The sequence below is a fragment of the Podarcis vaucheri genome, assembly GCF_965113315.1.
Source record: "Podarcis vaucheri genome assembly, chromosome: 2".
NCBI classification, from domain to species: Eukaryota; Metazoa; Chordata; class Lepidosauria; order Squamata; family Lacertidae; genus Podarcis; species Podarcis vaucheri.
The window spans coordinates 26,815,271-26,833,705 of NC_138760.1; the positions used below are offsets into that span (position 1 = coordinate 26,815,271).

The 18,435-nt window shown below is 40.2% G+C and overlaps 1 protein-coding gene across 11 annotated transcripts in view; it reads right to left on the reverse strand.

The window, feature by feature from the left end:
* BPTF (bromodomain PHD finger transcription factor) overlaps positions 1 to 18,435 on the reverse strand; it is a 68,170-nt gene that overhangs the window by 21,059 nt on the left and 28,676 nt on the right. For 5 of the 11 annotated variants that reach the window (XM_082212316.1, XM_082212315.1, XM_082212306.1 and 2 more), the window contains 13 exons: positions 17,599 to 17,730; positions 17,149 to 17,278; positions 16,208 to 16,343; positions 15,586 to 15,837; positions 12,885 to 15,261; positions 10,465 to 10,589; positions 9,226 to 9,354; positions 8,967 to 9,117; positions 7,256 to 7,379; positions 5,107 to 5,359; positions 4,084 to 4,245; positions 2,004 to 2,155; positions 818 to 941 (listed from right to left, as the gene is read on the reverse strand). In XM_082212316.1, coding sequence (XP_082068442.1) covers positions 818 to 941; positions 2,004 to 2,155; positions 4,084 to 4,245; positions 5,107 to 5,359; positions 7,256 to 7,379; positions 8,967 to 9,117; positions 9,226 to 9,354; positions 10,465 to 10,589; positions 12,885 to 15,261; positions 15,586 to 15,837; positions 16,208 to 16,343; positions 17,149 to 17,278; positions 17,599 to 17,730 — 4,247 coding nt within the window. The remainder of the gene's footprint in view (positions 1 to 817; positions 942 to 2,003; positions 2,156 to 4,083; positions 4,246 to 5,106; positions 5,360 to 7,255; positions 7,380 to 8,966; positions 9,118 to 9,225; positions 9,355 to 10,464; positions 10,590 to 12,884; positions 15,262 to 15,585; positions 15,838 to 16,207; positions 16,344 to 17,148; positions 17,279 to 17,598; positions 17,731 to 18,435) is intronic. The other 6 variants (XM_082212312.1, XM_082212313.1, XM_082212308.1 and 3 more) reach the window with 4 other exon arrangements.

An 18,435-nucleotide genomic window follows, 5' to 3' on the forward strand; every position in this document is an offset into this window, starting at 1 on the left:
ATGGCCAGGGATAATAGGAGTTGTAGCCCAACTGTATCTGAAGGGCCGAAGCTTAGCCACTCTTGATAGAAGCCAGGATGTACAGGAACACGTAACTAGTTATGGAAGTCCAAGATGGGTTTGGACTCGTGTTTCTGAAAAAGAAGCCTTCAGTGCAGTCTGCAGTGGATCTCAGCTTTTCAAACCACAAAAAAGAAGGCAAAGATTCCTATTGTCTAGCAGAAGCACCTTGTCTGAACCTAAGAACAATCTGAAGACCAGCCAGAGTATTTATCATATTTATGATTCAGAAACAAAAAGATTCCTATCGTCTAGTACAGGGGTCTGCAACCTTTAAGACAAAAAGAGCCACTTGGACCAATGAAAAAAAACCTGGGAGCCGCAAAACCATTGCAACATTTAAAACAGTGGGGGGTGTCGGGGCACACAATGCGCTTCCTCCCCTCGCTAGTATCCGCCCCGGAGCCGCGGCAAAGGTGTAAAAGAGCCACATGCGGCTCCGGAGCCACGGGTTGCTGACCCCTGCTCTAGTAGAAGCACCTTGTCTGAACCTAAGAACAATCTGAATACCAGCCAGAGTATTTATCGTATTTATGGTTCAGAAACAAAAAAAAGTAGCAAAAGGCATAGTGCTTTCTTTTTAGTATTATTCAGCTGACTGGCCCGAAATGTTTAAGTTTTATCGGTAATTTAAAGCAAAAACCCTAACACAGACATGCCTGAATTTGTGTTGATGATACTTCTTTTTCTTTTTTAAATGAAGAAAAAAAATCATGGATTTCACATACTGGAGGTTTAAAAATCAAAATTAACCTACTAGTTGGAAGAATACCTTGCTGTACCACGACAGGTGTTCGAATGATGGTCTTTCCTAATGCTGATTGCTGAAGTGGTGTCCTTATGACTGTCATCCCAGGCCGGAGAGGTGTCCCAGCCATTACCTACACAGGTTACAAGAAAAACAGTCAACTTTTTCTCCAACTAAACTTATTTCTATACATATTGTGACTCGTATATGGAAAAAAAAACAACTTTAAGAAACAATTTTTTTTAAAAAACGGGTTTTCAGGTAAGCTAAAAGTTGAAAAAAGCAAAACATCCCCCAAAGTTAAATATAAAATGTAACAATATACAATAATATACTGTTAAATTTTTACTTTGGGTTCCGCCCCCAACCCAAGCTTCTTACTTATCCAAAACACTTTTCAAAAGCCTTTTTAAGGTGCAAACTACATTACTTTTTCTCTGGTTAATCCACCGCTCTTCAAACATCTCCATTCATATTTCTTTTCATGAAGTTTTATTTATGTAATGCAACCCGAACATTTACAACAATAATAAGACTCCAGCGCTATGAAAAATTAAATCACGCATGTATTAAGAAAAAACTGGAAGAAATGACAGACTGACCAAGAGAAACACGCAAGAGGACCCATAAAAGAAAAAATCCCTTGGGGCATTCTTCAAACATGGGTAGCAAGGAGACCTGAACCAGCCCAGAAGCCAGCTGATTTAAAGCAAGTCCCCATAAGTCCCCATGGTAAAGATCTATTGAGAGATAAGTGACAAAAGTAGACAATGTTCTAGTTCGTGCATAATGCTTAGGCAGGCCATGACTTAGCAGAAACATGCAGGTTCCTACAGCAACCATGGCTTAGCCCCAGGTAGTGCCGGAGGAGTAGAAAAGTGCAGCGGATGCAAGCTTTGGTCCAGGATGCTGGCTTAGTGTTATGCGCAAACTGGGCCAATGAGTGTCTCTTAAGAAAATCAACAATTGTATGAAACCCTAGAATCATAGAGTTGGAAGAGACCACAAGGGCCATCGAGTCCAACCCCCTGCCAAGCAGGAAACATCATCAGGTTTAGGTTTCAGATTTTTAGGTCCAAGTTTTGGCACTGTAAATAGTTTCTAGATTAAACGCCATCTCAAATGGAGTCCAAGAGCAACCTTATTACAAAACTACAAGATCATTCATCTTAAATAAATAAATAAATAATCTTACTTGTGAAGCACTCGTTGTACACACAGTCCCTGTGTTATTTGGCCTAATAGTTACAGTTGCTGTCCTTGGCTGGAATGAAGTAAATGTTTGTTGGTTTGATCCAGTAGTTGATGGAATGATACCCAACACTTTCTGCTGCACTTGAACTACACCTATTTGGGGAAAGTATTCATCAATTTAAAAACATTACTAAGTAAAAGATTAACACCCTCTTGTTTTAGGTGATTGACTCACTCTGCAGAATATTTATACAGGTCTCTAAAGAATGAACCCACATTCAGGAGGGTTTGTACTGGTGTGCAGTAGGGAGAATTGAGACATGTTCACTTAAATAAGAACCACACTATGCCTCAAACTTGTACACCGCTAAAGAAAATAAGCAATCTTAGTCGCTGAGAATAGTTCTAAAATTTGAAAGTTTACAAGGGAGTTAAAGCAGAAGAGCAGGTCTTAGTTTGGGTTTAAAAATGATTTAACAGACACATCTTGTAGAAAACCTGCGAGCATAATGACAGCTCCTTCTTCAACTGAGAAATCGGGAACGGCACAAAGGATCACACATATCAATTCTAATCTGGCACAGACATCTTTCGTTTTTCCCTACAGAGAAATGGTATTTTAGCAACCAGTAGTTTGGCTAACCAGATTCCTTGCTAAATGTATTCCTTTATCATGGTTAAGACAGAAGAAAGAAATTCACTCGGTGGAGGGGAAAGGCAGTGCATGATCCCATGGTTCTCTCTCAATCACTTTAACTACCATAAACAAAGTCTACATGTTACATCTGTATCTCTCCAGATAGCAAAGACAAAACTCAAATGCATAGCTAAGTCTTTAATTGGTGTCTGAAACTGTAGAAGGGGGGGGGGCTGAGCTCCCTTGGGGAGAGAATGCTACAAAGGGAGCCTCAATGCAAAGAAAATCCTGTATCTCCTATATCATGTGACCGACCCACATATTCCAGCTGATGGGACCACTAGTAGGGCCTCCCCTGCAGACATTACCTGTGCAAAAGGCATTCCTGTAAGTAATTGGGCCTAAAGCCTTTTAGGCCTTTGTACACCAGTAGAACCACTTGAATTGAGCCCACTAGCACACAGGTATAGTGCAGTATCTGGTTGGACTGGCCACTGAAGCTACCTGTGCTCTGAGTGTTATCTTAGAAATGAGAAGAACCCGTCCCCTTCAGGGTGCTATATCACCCAGAACTGTCTTGTCTTCCAAATTCCTGAACTTGGGAGGCAACTTCCCATAGCAACTCCATCTTGTCAGGATTCAGTTGGTCAGCCAGCATTCAGCCAATCATGTCTCCAGATACTGGTCCAGCACTTTCACTTTTTCTCCCAATTCAGATGATTTTTTGGGGGGAGGGGGGAGAAAAAGAGCAAGCAATTGAGCCTGTTGGCTACCTGGGTGTCAACTGCATATTTGGCACGCTGTGCTCCAAATCCCCAGCTAACACCTCTGTTCAGTTTCGCATTGATATTAACTAGCATGCCGTCAAAGATAGTCCTGAAAGTAGGCGTGGAACTGCTGCAACACAGTGTACTCAACCAGCAAAGCCTTTCCATGGTCAATGGTAATAAAAGTAAAAGCCTGGGAACTCTCTAACATACTGAAAGGCATATGCAGCCCTTCTATTAAGCCTGAGAGTATTTTTTTTCACGAAAGTCTTCAAAAGCTGATAATGTGGATTATGTAGGTCAGCAAAGGGATATCAAAGATAGATAATTTTAAACAGTAACAAATTCCCACTGGAGAAACTTTAAAAAGCTAGAAATCGTTTTTCAAAAAATATGTGATCACTCGATTTTCCTAGGAAAATATGCCTTTGGAGCCCTCTTGCATTACATACCAGACAGGCACTGTCTCTATTGTCTTTTTGGCCCCTGCTGAAGACCTCCTTTTTCTAAAAAGTCTTTTAAGCGGGTATTTATTTATTTATAATTCCAGTTTGCATTTGCATGCATGTTTTGATGTTTTCATTGTTGAAATCGCTTTGTGATGCTTTATGAAAAAGCGATTCATAAATGGAATGAGCAAGAAAGAAAGAGTTCAAACTGCAACGGCGTTCTCCTACCTCCTTGAGTGGCTGGGACGTTAACAGCAACTATCTTGCTATTTGCTGGTAGAGGCAGCTTTGTTATCACTTTGCCTGCCATAGTCACTGGGCTGCTTGCAATCTGGAAAGTCTGACCACTGCTGGAAATGGTTGTTGCTGATGTAGCAGTTGTGCTTGTGGCTAACAAAACAGGAATGGCGGTCAGTTTCTGTTTTCTCGAGACAGGCCACTAACAGCAAGTATCATCGCAGCACTGTAGAAACCTATGGCGTGGTTGCCTTTAAAATGCTGTGTGCTCTAAATAATGTCTCTTCGACAAGGAAAAGTCTTAAGAGCTGGCACTTTCTTATGAAGATTATAAAATCTTGAATGGTCGCAACAGTGGATAAAGAAATGCTTCTTTAAAAAAACAAGCCCCATCTTTACAGTACTTCAGTTCATCCAGTGATAATTTTCAGGACAGATGAAACAGAAGGGCTGCTTCATGCAAAGCAATTCATTACCACAAGGAATGGTGACATCCTTACATGAATTAAATCTGTTAACTGCTGCTAGCCATGACAGCTATTTCATCCTTTATGACAGAGGCAACATACATTTCTGAGTATCAGAATACAGGGGTAAGCTTTCCCCATCACCACCATGCATTGCTTTGAGCTTCGCTGGGAAATGTGACTGTTCTCTTGAGGAGACATGAGTGCTAGGCTCAATGAATGAGCCTTGGCCTAAACCAGTTTATGCCCTTATAAAGCAGTTGAGGCACACCCCATACCCCATACGGACAAATGTGTTAACTCACAACTACAGCTTTTAACAGAAAAAAAATGTCTTTCTTCCCAGTTCAAGGATGTAGCTGAAGAGAGCATCAATTAGGTTTTAAATACTTTGTGTGACTGCTTCCCAGCTGTGAGCTTATCGGCAGTCCCCTATCCCACTGGAGATCATGGCTAAGAGATGCCTGGGCATTTGGTTATATGTGTTTTGTTTTTAAAGGGTGAAGATTCTCCGACTTTTTTTTTTTTAACTAACTCACTCATTTACCTGATGAAGACTGGCCTTGTTTAACCCAGGTAGCAAAAGTCTGGTGAAAGTTCTTGTTCTGCTGGAATGTTACTGTAGCTGGAGATCCCACTTTAGTAGCAAGCACCACTTTGGTTCCACTGGGAATAGAGCGTGGCAATGGGCCAACCATAACTTTCTGAGGAGTGGAGACGGTGGTTGCCGTACCGCTGGTAGTCGTAGCTGTAGCGGCGCCACACACGGCAGGCAACTGCTTCTGTTGCTCCAGTCGCTTCTAAAGGAGTTAAGCAGAGGGGTAAAATGAAGAAAAGCTACCACTAGCCCGCTCTACAATATCAGCCGTCTCACCCTATGTTAAAATAGCACACTAAGGCTGCTGTGATCTTACGAATGCTCATTGGAAAGCACGTCACGTTAAACACAGCCGGACTTGAAAGTAGGTGTATGTCTGTACCACGTGCTTCGCATGAAAGTCATTTCAAATGCGAGAATTTTCAAAAGTGAGATGCCACCGTATGTGCAGACAGAGCTAGCAATAGGAAGGCTTCCAAAGAACAAGTGTTCACAAGTGCCAAGCTATTATCTGCTGAAAGTCTGACTAGATCGGATCTGGTGTACCGTAGCAGCTATGAGACGGAGCTACAAAGCAGGATGCCTTTGCTTTGAATCTCTCCTCTTGCTACAACCGCTAGGGGGTGTTCCGCTCTAGTCATTTGTAATCTGTAGGTGGTAATAATACTGATCTGCTTTAGGATTTCACGTAAGAAATCCTGCACCCTCAAAATTGGGGTTGGGAGAGCACCCCAGAACAGCATGCAGGGGAAGATTGTTCCGTATGTGAAGCTGATATGCTTGCACAGACACTGTTTGCCTTAGAATGATGCTGAATTCCACCTTATTTTAAAATGTGTTGTACAGGGTTTGTGTTTAATTTTTTTGGGGGGTGGGGGAAGGCCAGGTTATATTAACAGAAAACCAACCCAAATAAAGCAATGCTTTCCAAACTTAACTTCAAGTAAATCGCCATTTCTGATTACATTATTTAATGTTTAATAATGTATAGAAAGGTGGTTCATAACTAAACATTAACCAAATCAATTTAAGGAAGACTGAAAGAAATATTATCTTCATTCTCATTATTAAGTGGTTTTTAACAGTCTGAATAGCTGTAATCACTACAGTGCTTGGTTGTATTTCTATTTTGTTACATGCCCCTCATATACACAGTGTTTTGCTATAAAAATAGCACATTTTTAGAGAAAAGGGGAATTGGTTGGGGTTTTTTTTCCTTTTTAACTGGAGCGGCATTGTATCAGCTATCTAAAACAGAAAGAATGGCTTTGTCATTAAGAAATTTTAAGCAGTCACTGAAGAAAGTATTATTTTGGTAGACATTTTTCAGTTGCCTTCCCTCCGTGGGTGCTACCCTTTTCATTTGTCTTATTTTTGTATTAAGGTGGGTTTAGTTTTTATTATAACGTCTTTTGTTTTGAAAGTCAAATGTACTAAAATATATCAAGCAAGCAAACAAAATAAATAAATAAACAGGGTTGCATCTTAATTCATCATTAGCTACCCTGAGTGGACATTTTGTTGAGATAGACATAAGTTTTCCAAAAAATAAATAATGAATGACATGTTTAGAAAGAAGAATAAGTATTGAAAGAACTTTGCAGTGGTGACACCATTCTTTACTGGGCAAACAGGAAAAGTTACAGATTTTTATGACTGCATGCATGTGTCAGAATTAGGAGACTGAAGGTGTATCCACTTTTTAAAATACTGATTTATACAAATTAATAATTTAGTTTTCATTCCAACATGGAAGCGTCTCCGATTCTGTACTTGGCAGGATGTCAAACCTTACTTCCACGAGTTCTAGGTTATTTAGGTATCTTAGCAACATCTACCCTGACACTTTTGTAAGACTGAAACACAACCCTGAAGGAGAGAATCAAATTCCCGCTGTATGTGTAATATTAAGAGCACATCAAATGATTAATTTTAGTATCGCAATGTAGTTCTTCCAATAGGAATATGGAAATATTTACTCAAATGAAAATATTTGAACAATTCTATGTAAGAAAGAGACACTTCCATGTTTATTTTATGATGCACAAATGCAAGCAATGCAAACTTCAACAGGCGGGACTACCAAGAGCTCCCCCACCTGCTGGGCAGCCAATCGCTGTTGTTTTAGTTGAGCCTCCATTTGGGCCTTGAATTCCTCAGCCTTCTTCTGTTCACTAACCTTAGCCTGTTGCTCAACTGCTTGTGCCTTTTCCTTCTCCACTCTGCCAAAGAGATGAACAGAAAATCACTACTGGGCATTGCAAATTACTACAAAACATGCATTTTATACCACCAGCCCTTTTTATGTGATAGGAACCAATTCTCAGTGTTACTGAAATGCTACATCTAATTTCCAGAAATTTTCTAGTGCTGCCCTGTTGCATGTAGGCTTGCTTATGTGTGAATTTTCTTAAATCTGGCTGTCACCTTCTGTCAGTTTAATGACAAGCAGCTCCCATGAACATTCTCACAGTTTATGCACTTTTACAAGAGAAACTCTATGGGTTGGATCCAGAGTTGTACTTCTGTTTCCAGAAGAGACTGAAAATCAGCAAAGGCTTGCAATGAAGGGGAGAAGAGGGTGATTTTCATTTTATTTCCCCTTTCCCCTGCAGCCACCAGACCACCTTCCACAATGTTTTCTAGAGGGTCTCCTGAATTGGCAAAAATCACCTCCCTCCTCTTTCTCCTGTGGAGCATCCCAGGGAGCTTCAGTGAGAACTGACTGAGCTTAAATCTGAAAGGAGACATAGTTAGAACGGTGTGGATAAGCAAAAAAGGCAAAGGGGTGGGGGCATGGTCCAAAAAGAGAGTTTGTGTGTGCTGGGGGAGGGGGAAGCCCAGATGGAATATACTGAGCATGCACCGGGTGGCTGGCAGGGATAAATGTTAATCAAGAGGCCTGATGTGAAGAAAACTGGAACCCAAGTTGCAACAGAAACCAGGAAAAACATATAAGGTAAGCACACACAGCACTGTTGCCATAATGAGACAAGAAAGGTTGAAGTTTAAGAAGTTGAGTTTAAAGAGAAATCAGAAAGTAGGTGTACTGATTATGTAGAAAGCTAAAAATATTGAAACTGGACAGAGATGTCATGAAGCTGACGAAAGCAGGGGTAAAAGCAAAAGGAATAGAGAGACCAGGGAGGGAATGAGTAGGAAACAGTTTCTCTAGCTGTTTTGCATACTGTTTCCTACTCATTCCCTCCCTGGTCTCTCTACTCCTTTTGCTTTTACCCCTGCTTTCGTCAGCTTCGTGACATCTCTGTCCAGTTTCAATACTTTTGGGGCTGGGGAACAAAAAGAGGACTGCACAGTTTAAAGTGTTGGGAGTCATATCCGATGTTGCACAAACAGAAGGCAAGTTTGCGCAGCAGATTTCTCCCTTTTCCTCTGCCCGCACTGCATCACCCAAAATGTCAGGTTCTCCCAATCTCCTGGAGAGGTTTTTTGGGTAGAAGGTCGTGGAGGAGGAGTGGTCTTCCGCTTGCTCAACAATAGATACCACCCTTAAGTGTTTCAAATTCACATACTGATTGCAATTAGCCAACCAAATATTTGGCTTCATATCTCTGGTTTCCCAGTTTTCCATTAACTGACAGCAGGGCATGCCAACGGAAGGTATATCTATTTGATGGTGTCAAGTGTACTTTTGTTTCTACTTACTAGAGTGCACACATAGTTCAAAATAATTTTGCAGCTTTAAACTTGCTATTTTAGGTATTAAATCCACACCCAACAGGATATTTACACATCTAAATATGTTCAAAAAGCAAGTCAAAGAACTTGATTTTAAGCTATTAGATTACCTTTCAGAAAATGCTTTTATTTCCCATAGTTCTAATTCCTCCTCCGCTACCCAGGTTTCAATTATAACAGGGCCTGTTTGTTTTGGAGTTTCTGGCCTTTTGGGTCGCAATGCACTTGACCGAAGCCCTTTCCTCTGAGGCGTAGGGGTTTCTGCAGGAACAGAAGGCAAATTAATATTCAGTTTAAGTATCTGATAGCGTCCCCCTAAATTCACATACTCCTCTATAAGTAACCTGGGAATTTTATATTCATGCTTACCTTTGGGGGCCTCTGGAACACCAATCGGACAAATAATTTTCCGTACACAGTACTCCGATCGAATTCCATATGGTCCAACATCTCTTCGCTTGATTATTTCAGTTGTTGTTATTTCCGTTTCCGATGTGTCTACAAACATTCATTTCAAAAGTTTCAATTGCAAGTCTAGTAAGAAATGTTTCTCCACAAATTCTGGAACAACTTATTCTCAAGTAACATGATGGAAATATTGGCATTTTGTTAAAAAACAGTCCAGATTTATTTTCAGTTATAACTTATTATTCTATAATTAGAAAGAGAAAACTTTCCAGTTTGCTAAACTACAGTGTCCCCATGATGTCTGACACGGGTAGCTGGTTTAAGACTCTTTGTAAATCAGGACTGCAAAACACATTTTGATATTTGTTTGTAGAGAATGCTAAAACACAGTTTCCTAGTTTAGCCCTCAAAGTAACTGTGGTTTAATAAAGCAGGAAGTCTCCCCTGTAATCAGGTACAGATAGAAGGAGCATTTGAGCTTGTGTCCAATGTATCCAATGATGTTGTCCTGACAGTGCAAGGACTGCCACCTGCACAATGCAACATTTTTTACCTCTCGTTGCACACCTGCTGTGCCCCCCAAAATCAGTTTTGGGTTTCCTCCAACCCTTCAGAGCAAACTGGGGGGGGGGGGCAAAGAGAGAGGAAGTACTGTTGCAAAGGTGGAAGTCCTTGCACTAACAGGATGACTTCACTGGATACGACCCATAGTTTGGTCGACTGGGAATGTTACACCTGAATCTGGGCTCAATGTGCCTTACATTCCTTGTTCCACTTAAAGACACCCATACCATGTGGAATCACAGAATCATGGAATTGTAGAGTTGGAAGGGAATATTGCCAGGAAGGAATGGAACCAGTGAAATACAATGACTCCAGTTCTCATCTCAAATGATTCCAAGGGGATAATCAGCATAGCCAGACCTCCCCCTCCCCAAATCTCCTGATGAAGATTGCTTAGGAGGAAGGAAATTTCAGGGCCAAACTGGAAACCAGACTGAGAAGGGTCTAGTGAATATGACAGAGGTTATCATGGATCCATCCGTGATAAACTTTCTTAGGAAAAAAGCAAATAAAAAAACAAACCCCTTTTGCTTCAAAAGACTCTAGTTTGTAATGCATATTACAAGTTCTGAAATAATATTTAACCAGCAATGTTTTTTATAAATTAGCAAAATTAAGTATTCCTAAAATATCTACCTGTACGTGTAGTTCCTCCACCAGGTGGGGGTTTAGCAGCCATGTCATCCCATTTCAGACATGCCCAGAGTAACCTCAACATAAGGCTAACCCCTGCCAAAGATTTTACGGTTTGCAGTCGGTATCTAGAAAAATAATAATAAAGTCATGTAAATCACTTCTAATTTCACAAAGCAGCTGGTCTAAATGTCATAGTTCTCAGAGATAAGGCAAAGCTTCTTATTTTACAGCTAAAAGTGGAGTGTATTTTCATATAAATTACAAAAATCTGTGGTACTCATTATACAGGCGATTATACATTATGCTATCATATATTGAATCTTGCTCCATGCAAGTTTTTAGAATGAACCAAACAGGTCCAAAATATTTCTGGAACAGCGGTCCACATAATAGCTGACTTTTCCCTACAAATATGTAGGTATTGGGTGACATCCAACTTCATGCCACTGGACTTTGCTGTAGTCCCTCCCAACACCCCAACTTGGGGGCCCCATGCGAGGGAAGGAAGGGAAAGTTCTACTGCACCAAACAGAAATGTATTTAACTGCTTTGAGGTTTTATTATAGTCCAGCAGTATAGAAATGCTGCAAAATACATAACTAAATAATAATAATAATATTTGTTGGCAGATGGATACCACTGGATCTTACCCAAATGTTTTCCTACACCCACATCGATATTATAAAGGAAGGTAACATACAAAATGTGTAGAGGACACTAGCTGACAATTTCAAACCAAGTATGATAAACTACTAGATACTTGTTTCAAGTGCTCTTAACCAACTGAAAAAAACTTTACATGAAAGCAAGGGTTTGCAATTAAAAAATCCTTACTCAAGTAAAGCAGGCTGAATAATCTTGGATGCCTTGATATGATATTTTATTTTATTTTATTATTTTATTTTATTTTGTTAGTTAGTGTTTTCTATTTTAAAACTGCCATTCTGAAAATCACCAAGGTATCGTCAAGCTCCAGACTAGGCCAGTGGCATATTGCTATGGTATGAACCATGGTTGTTCTTTTTGAAAATCCCATCACTAAATACTGACAAAATGAGGGTTAAACAAAAGCCTATTTAATAAAGGTAAAGGTAAAGGACCCCTGGATGGTGAAGTCCAGTCAAAGGTGACTATGGGGTGCGGTGCTCATCTCACTTTTCAGGCCGAGGGAGCTGGTGTCTGTCCGCAGACAGCTTTGCGGGTCATGAGGCCAGCATGACTAAAACACTTCGGGCGCAATGGGACACCATGATGGAAACCAGAGCACACAGAAATGCTGTTCACCTTCCCGTTGCGGTGGTACCTATTTACCTGCTTGCACTGGTGTGCTTTCAAACTGCTAGGTTGGCAGAAGCTGGGGCAAAGCAATGGGAGCTCACTCCATCGTGCTGATTTGAATCGCCAAGCTTCCGATCAGCAAGCCCAAGAGGCTCAGTGGTTTAGGCCACAGTGCCACCTGTGTCCCTCCCCTATTTAATAATCTAGATCAAGGCAACTTTGTAACATAAAATCTTTTGTCTAGCAGATAACTAAACAATCTGTTTTTACAGAATATCAAATCATTTTTGCTAGACCCATTTTAACTACAGTGGTGCCCCGCAAGACGAATGCCTCGCAAGACGAAAAGCTTGCTAGACGAAAGGGTTTTGCAGTTTTTGAGCTGCTTCGCAAGACGAATTTCCCTATGGGCTTGCTTCGCAAGATGAAAACGTCTTGCATTTTTTGCAAGTTTGTTTCCTTTTTCTTAACACCCTTAATACAGTTGCGACTTGACTTCGAGGAGCAACTCATAGAACGCGGTGTGGTAGCCTTTTTTGAGGTTTTTGGCGATTTTTGAAGCTTTTCCAAAACTTTCCCGACACCGTGCTTCGCAAGACGAAAAATTTGCTAGACGAAAAAACTTGCGGAACGAATTAATTTCGTCTTGCGAGGCACCACTGTAGTTCAAATTGCAATGATCAGGTCAGGCTTTCAAGACACCTCCATATAGGTTCTTGTGTCTTAAGGAGAGTTTATGCAACGTGCATAAGACTAGGAATGTATATGCCAACTGTGTATCATCTGCCCTAACCCTTCACCCCTCTGGATGGTAGATGCCAAGCTGCCATATGTACACTGGCTGCAGAAGTATGTGTTTCCCTCCTTCAATACTGATCCTATTCTTTGACAGTACACAGAACTTTAAGCCTGGAAGCAGGGTAACCTTTCAAATTGAGCACACCTGGGAAACGAACATCCCTGTTAGGTAAATTCAGCTCAAATATCCTCAAATATGGAGGACCAAAAAAATGTTGGGTTAATATTTAAAAGGGATAACACCTGCAGTACCAAATTTTCATGCTGGATTATAACATGCCTACCATTTGTACGAAGACATGTTCTCCCACCCAAATGATTTTAAAGAGCTGTTAGCACTGTACCTCCAAGTGATACCAAACGTTGGTCTTGGGGATGGATATGGCCAAATATCCAAAGCAGGCTTCGCAGTATAGTTGAAACAGGGAACCTCTCTGATCCCTCCTCTTCTTGCTAGCTTCTTCAAGTCGTCATTGGGCAAAACAAATATGCTCTTTTTACTGCTTTTGGTAACAAACTTCCGGTAAGATGGCAAGGCTGTTCCAGAACGAGTTTTTTTCGGCCTTGAAAATTTCATGAGCTTCACTTTGTCCCTTGTGGAATATTCCTTGCTGACTGTCATAGAAGTCACCAAGGTTCCCGCTGCAGTAGTCAAGGAATCAGTCACTGTTGCTGTTACCACAGTTTTGCTGTGCTCCTTTACAGAAATGACATCAGTATTGCTATCTGTAGTGGGAGCGGTAAGTTTTCTTACAGTGGTCGTCGTGGTCGTGGTGGTGGTTACAGTGGATACAGAACAGTTTTCCATGGATGATACCCCACTTTCTCTATCTTCCTTGATGGCTGACAATCCCGATACTTTATAAGTAGTTTTGGATTCTGTAGAAACAGTTGACGTGGTGGTCACTTCCGTAACAACGGCTTTTACTACACTTTCTCCGTTGACGCTTTCGGTTTTGTTGCTTATCGGTAATCCATTCTGATCAGCAAAGTCATTACTCAAGCTAGATTCCTCACAGGAAATTACAGGTGATGGTGCGGTTTTCGTAACACAAGGTGGTTCAATCTCCATGCATTCTGTTTCATTATATATATTGTTTTCACTGGAGGAATGGAGAGATGTGATGGATGTGTCATCAACAAGACTAGACCTTTCAGGAGAACACTGCTTTCTTCCAGTACTTTGATTAGACTGAGACATATTATCTTGAGGCAAATCATTCTCTCTAGAATCACCACCCACAGAACTCTGTACACCCAACTTACTGACCAAATTATCATTTGCATCTTCCACTGCAATATCACCATTCATAAATGGTTTTAGAGTTTCGTTAGAAGAAAATGATTTGACCAGAGGGTTGCTTTTGCTAATATTATTGATTTTTGAGTCAACGCCACTCTCGGTTTGTGCAAGTGTCTCTCTCTTTAAGCACTCTTCATTAGGTAATACTTTAAAATCAGTGTCTTTTCCATTAATCTGAAATGCTGCTGACTTCCCCTTTTCCGTTTGTGTATTCAATTCCCCGTTTTTATTATTATTTTTGTCAGCAATACTCTTAATCTGATCAAAACACTTGTTTATGGAACTCGGTGGGACACACTTCTCCTGGTCTTGCTTTTCACCATTTGTTTCAGTGATTTTAGTCTTCACCACCTCATCAATAATATTTTCTCCAATCACGTCAGGAATTTGGGCTTCAAATGCCTTTTCTGAAATTAGCTCAGTATGCAGCGATTTTAGGCCCCCGAGAGTCTGCTTTGGATTTAATGCAATTTTGGGTTCAGACGCATCTGCAATGTTTTTCACAAGACTCTCTTTTGCTTGCAGAGATACCATGCTGGGATGATTTTCTAACCTACGAGCTTCTGCAGAATCACAGTCGTGTTTTTCAGATGTTAACGCTTCATTTCCTATCTCAGTTGAAGATGAAGTGTCTCCTTCACAGCTGCTTTCAGTTACCATTGGCCGAGTAACATTTCCGCACTGAGATTCAGTATTTGCTTGCTCCAAACATTTTGCGTTGTCCTCTAAGATACCACATGTTGTTGTTTCTTTGTTTTCTACTGGTTTAGAGTCTTCTGTTTTCAAACAGTCAGTGCTTTTCTCCTTACTCTGCACTTGAGGGTTATCCGTATCCATGGATTCAGAAACACTTTCATTACTATCTTTTGCTTTCAAACTTTGAGTATCTGGACACTGAACTGAAGTTGCGTCTGCTTCTCCCTCTAAAAGCCTATTCAAGCAAGGCAAAGATTGGACTGATTCACCGGTTTTGGTAAAGTGGCGACTGCTAGGTGACAAGTGGTCTTTAACAGGATCTTCCGTTTGATTTGTCTCTGAAGTATCAATTCTGCTTTGGGATGTCAAATCTGCTTGCTTCTCATCTCCTGCTTTAGGTAACTGTAGGTCATCCTCACTCTCCTGTTGCCTCAACAATTTACAACCTGAAGAGTTAGAACCAGATTTGAGCTTTATTCTTTCTAGTCGCTGCTTTTCCTCAAGTGTAAACTGTTTTACTCTCCTTTCAAGCAGTCCATCTAGTTTTGACGATTTTACTTTCCTTTTGTAAAATGTCCTTAAGTGGAAACTCTCGCTGACGTTGATTAAATCCACACTGACTGGGGCTTCCTCATATTTTGTGGAGGTATCCACTTTCACTTCATCAACCTCCATAGATTCTTCCTTGATGTCTTTATCACCTTCACCAATTTCTTTCTTCTCTGTGAAGAACAATTTAAATTCAGTAAGACATTTTGGTAATTACTGGGTCTTTCCGACCTGTTTCACCTAACCCACATGGTTCCATTCATACATATCACAACTGTGTGTGACCACAGCAATGGGAAGTGGCTTCCATATGTGTGCAGGTGAATGTGTCAATGGGTCTTTAGTGTCTGACATTCACAGTTTCAATTTTTTTTTAATGCGCCCCCCCCCGATTGTTCTCAGATTTACATAATCACGCATACATTCTGCTAAACAGAATTAATCCGTGTAAACCTAAATACTCACCCACCCACCCATATGCCTTAAATGCTTAATACCTTCATTTGCATGAACTGATTTTTCAAAATGTTTGATTTCAGATTTTTCTTCATGCGGTTCATTTTCTTCCTTGGTTTGAGCTCTCTTTGTGGTCTCGGAATTTTCAGTTTCTTTTTGGTCCTTCTTGTGTGGCTCACGGAAGTATTTTATCTTTTCTTTCGAAGAACCATGCTCGACCTTCACTTTTGCTGGAGTTTTCCTTTTATCCAGTTCACGCTGTTTTTCTGGGATGGTAGTAGTTTCACTTTTTGCTGATTAAAAAAGGACACGTATATTTACTTATAAGATTTCTATGCCACCTTTTCAAACTCTCAGGGTGCATGCATTAAAGAGAGCATTAAGTTACGGTGTATAACAAAAGTATTCAAATGTATTGATTCTTGCACCAAAACACAGAATTTTGAACTCAGAAATATAACTATAATTAAAAAGGCAAAATTCTTACAATAAAATACTCAAAACTTAGAATGAAGTAATACATGAATGCATTTGAGTATCCCAAAACGTTAAAAAACGGAGCTGTTCGAGAACTGAGGTTTGACTATAGTGCTGAGAAGGCCTGTTTATGATGCAGTAACTAACAGTAAAAATTATTTCAAAGCAAAGATATTTTACACTCACCTGGTAGTAATTTCCTGTAATTGACATTAGTATTTCCTGGTAATCTTGGTACAAATCTATGAACATGAGTTTTACTAATCCAGATCCATCCACCATACCCTGTTACTCTATATTCTTCTCCTTTTTGTTTCCAAACCTGTAAAGCATTACAGACACATTTTAAAATAATAAATTTACTTTAAAAGCTTATATACAATTACAAAAATAAAAGATGGCTTTTCAACAAATGCTGCAGGAAACTGCTTAAACTGTGGCAACAACACAGATCTGCAACATAAATGCATGAAAAAGGACTGAGCACACTACTAGAAATAGCCTCTGCTCCCAACAGTAATGCACATAGAAAAGCAACAACATTTTAGGGATGCAGATTTGCCATGACCAGTTGGGTTCCTAGAACCCCGATTTCCACACAAAGAATACTAGGGGTGCATCTATGCAGCTACTCAGGCCTTTTTTTTTTTTTTTAGAAGGGCTTATCAAAGGGTTCCACATAGACTTCTTAGTGATTGTTATGGATAACTCTTAATAGATAAATGCTACTATATTTTCTTTTTAGGCTTTTTTGTCATGGGGCTAGAAGGAAAAGGAAATCATCTTCATTGAATAGATGGAGTACATGGGATCTTGACCTGTCTCAAATTTCTCTTACACTTGGAACTGGGATATGTAAATCACATCCTATGCACATACAGTATCAAAGATGTTTGGTGAAATCTCTCTTCTATCATCAGAGTAAGATTACAATCCATCATGGATTATTATCCAATTAAACAATGGCCAAGACACGAATCAGTCTCAAGTTCTCTCTTTTCATCGATCCTATTACTCACCATGTTAAAAAACAACACCCCCACCCCATACAGCCTTTTAAATTTAATAAAGGAAGAGCAGAAATCTGCTAAAAACATTTACTTAAGATTACTACGCAGAAACTGTACCTGATGTTTGATAGGAAATGTGTATTTCACCCATGTTGCTTGCTGCATGGTTTCTTCTTCCTCTTGTTTTCTTTCCTTCTTTTTCACTTTTTCCTTCTCTTCTCTTTCAATAGCTGTCATTCTGCGCAACCTAATTGCAAGATACACATTCTTTTGGGCCAGTTATACTACAGATACACAAACAACTGCACGCTGCTGTACAAACAGCGAATGCAGTTGAGTCAAGAGCATTTAAAGCACACTGTTGTTGAACTCTCAAAGTAGTTTTTCCATTGCTGGGATTAAATGACATGAGGCAACTTCCAGGTGACAAACATATTGCAAAAACTGCGCCCGTGAATTTTCAGAGCTCCTGACCGAGTTTTTTTATAATGGTGTTAAATTCTCCAGTACAGTACTTGAACATATTTTAATGTAGACTTATGTTTTTCACTCATTCAGACATCTTACCTGGTGTGTCCCAAGGACTCCCTCCAGATTGGCAGCATGACAACTGGCTTGATTGCACATTCCAATATAGCTAAAGCCAATGCAAATTCTCTAGGTTTACTACACATCTGCACAGCCTTGATCCAATTAGACCTACAGGTGACAAAAATATTATCAGCAATGCATTCGCTGCATACAGTAGGATAAATGCTACGTCAATAGCATACTTTAAAACAAAACTGCCCAGAGTGGCAGGGGAAACCCAGCCAGATGGGCGAGGTATAAATTATATATTATATATTATAAAACACTACCTCTCTTCATTAAAATCCCTCCTCAAAGTGTTTCTATGGAACGTATGGCACAACACACTACAGTGGTACCTCGGGTTAAGTACTTAATTCGTTCTGGAGGTCCGTACTTAACCTGAAACTGTTCTTAGCTGAAGCACCACTTTAGCTAATGGGGCCTCCTGCTGCCGCCGCGCTGCCGGAGCCCGATTTCTGTTCTCATCCTGAAGCAAAGTTCTTAACCTGAAGCACTATTTCTGGGTTAGCGGAGTCTGTAACCTGAAGCGTATGTAACCTGAAGCATATGTAACCCGAGGTACCACTGTAATTCAGCCTGCAACAAAGCCTATGCGCATGCAACTGAGACAACTACATCAATTTCCCTTCTTTTTTTCCATTTCCACCCTGTCAACTTTTACTGTAAACTCATCTTCTTCAGCTACCCTGCAAGTTGATGGTGCTTAACTTATACTAACTTACAAGCTGTATACTAACTTATGCTCAGAAAAAGGGAGCAGGGCATTTATTTATTTTGCAAATTCCAGCTTCTCATGTAGCAACCTGTGCC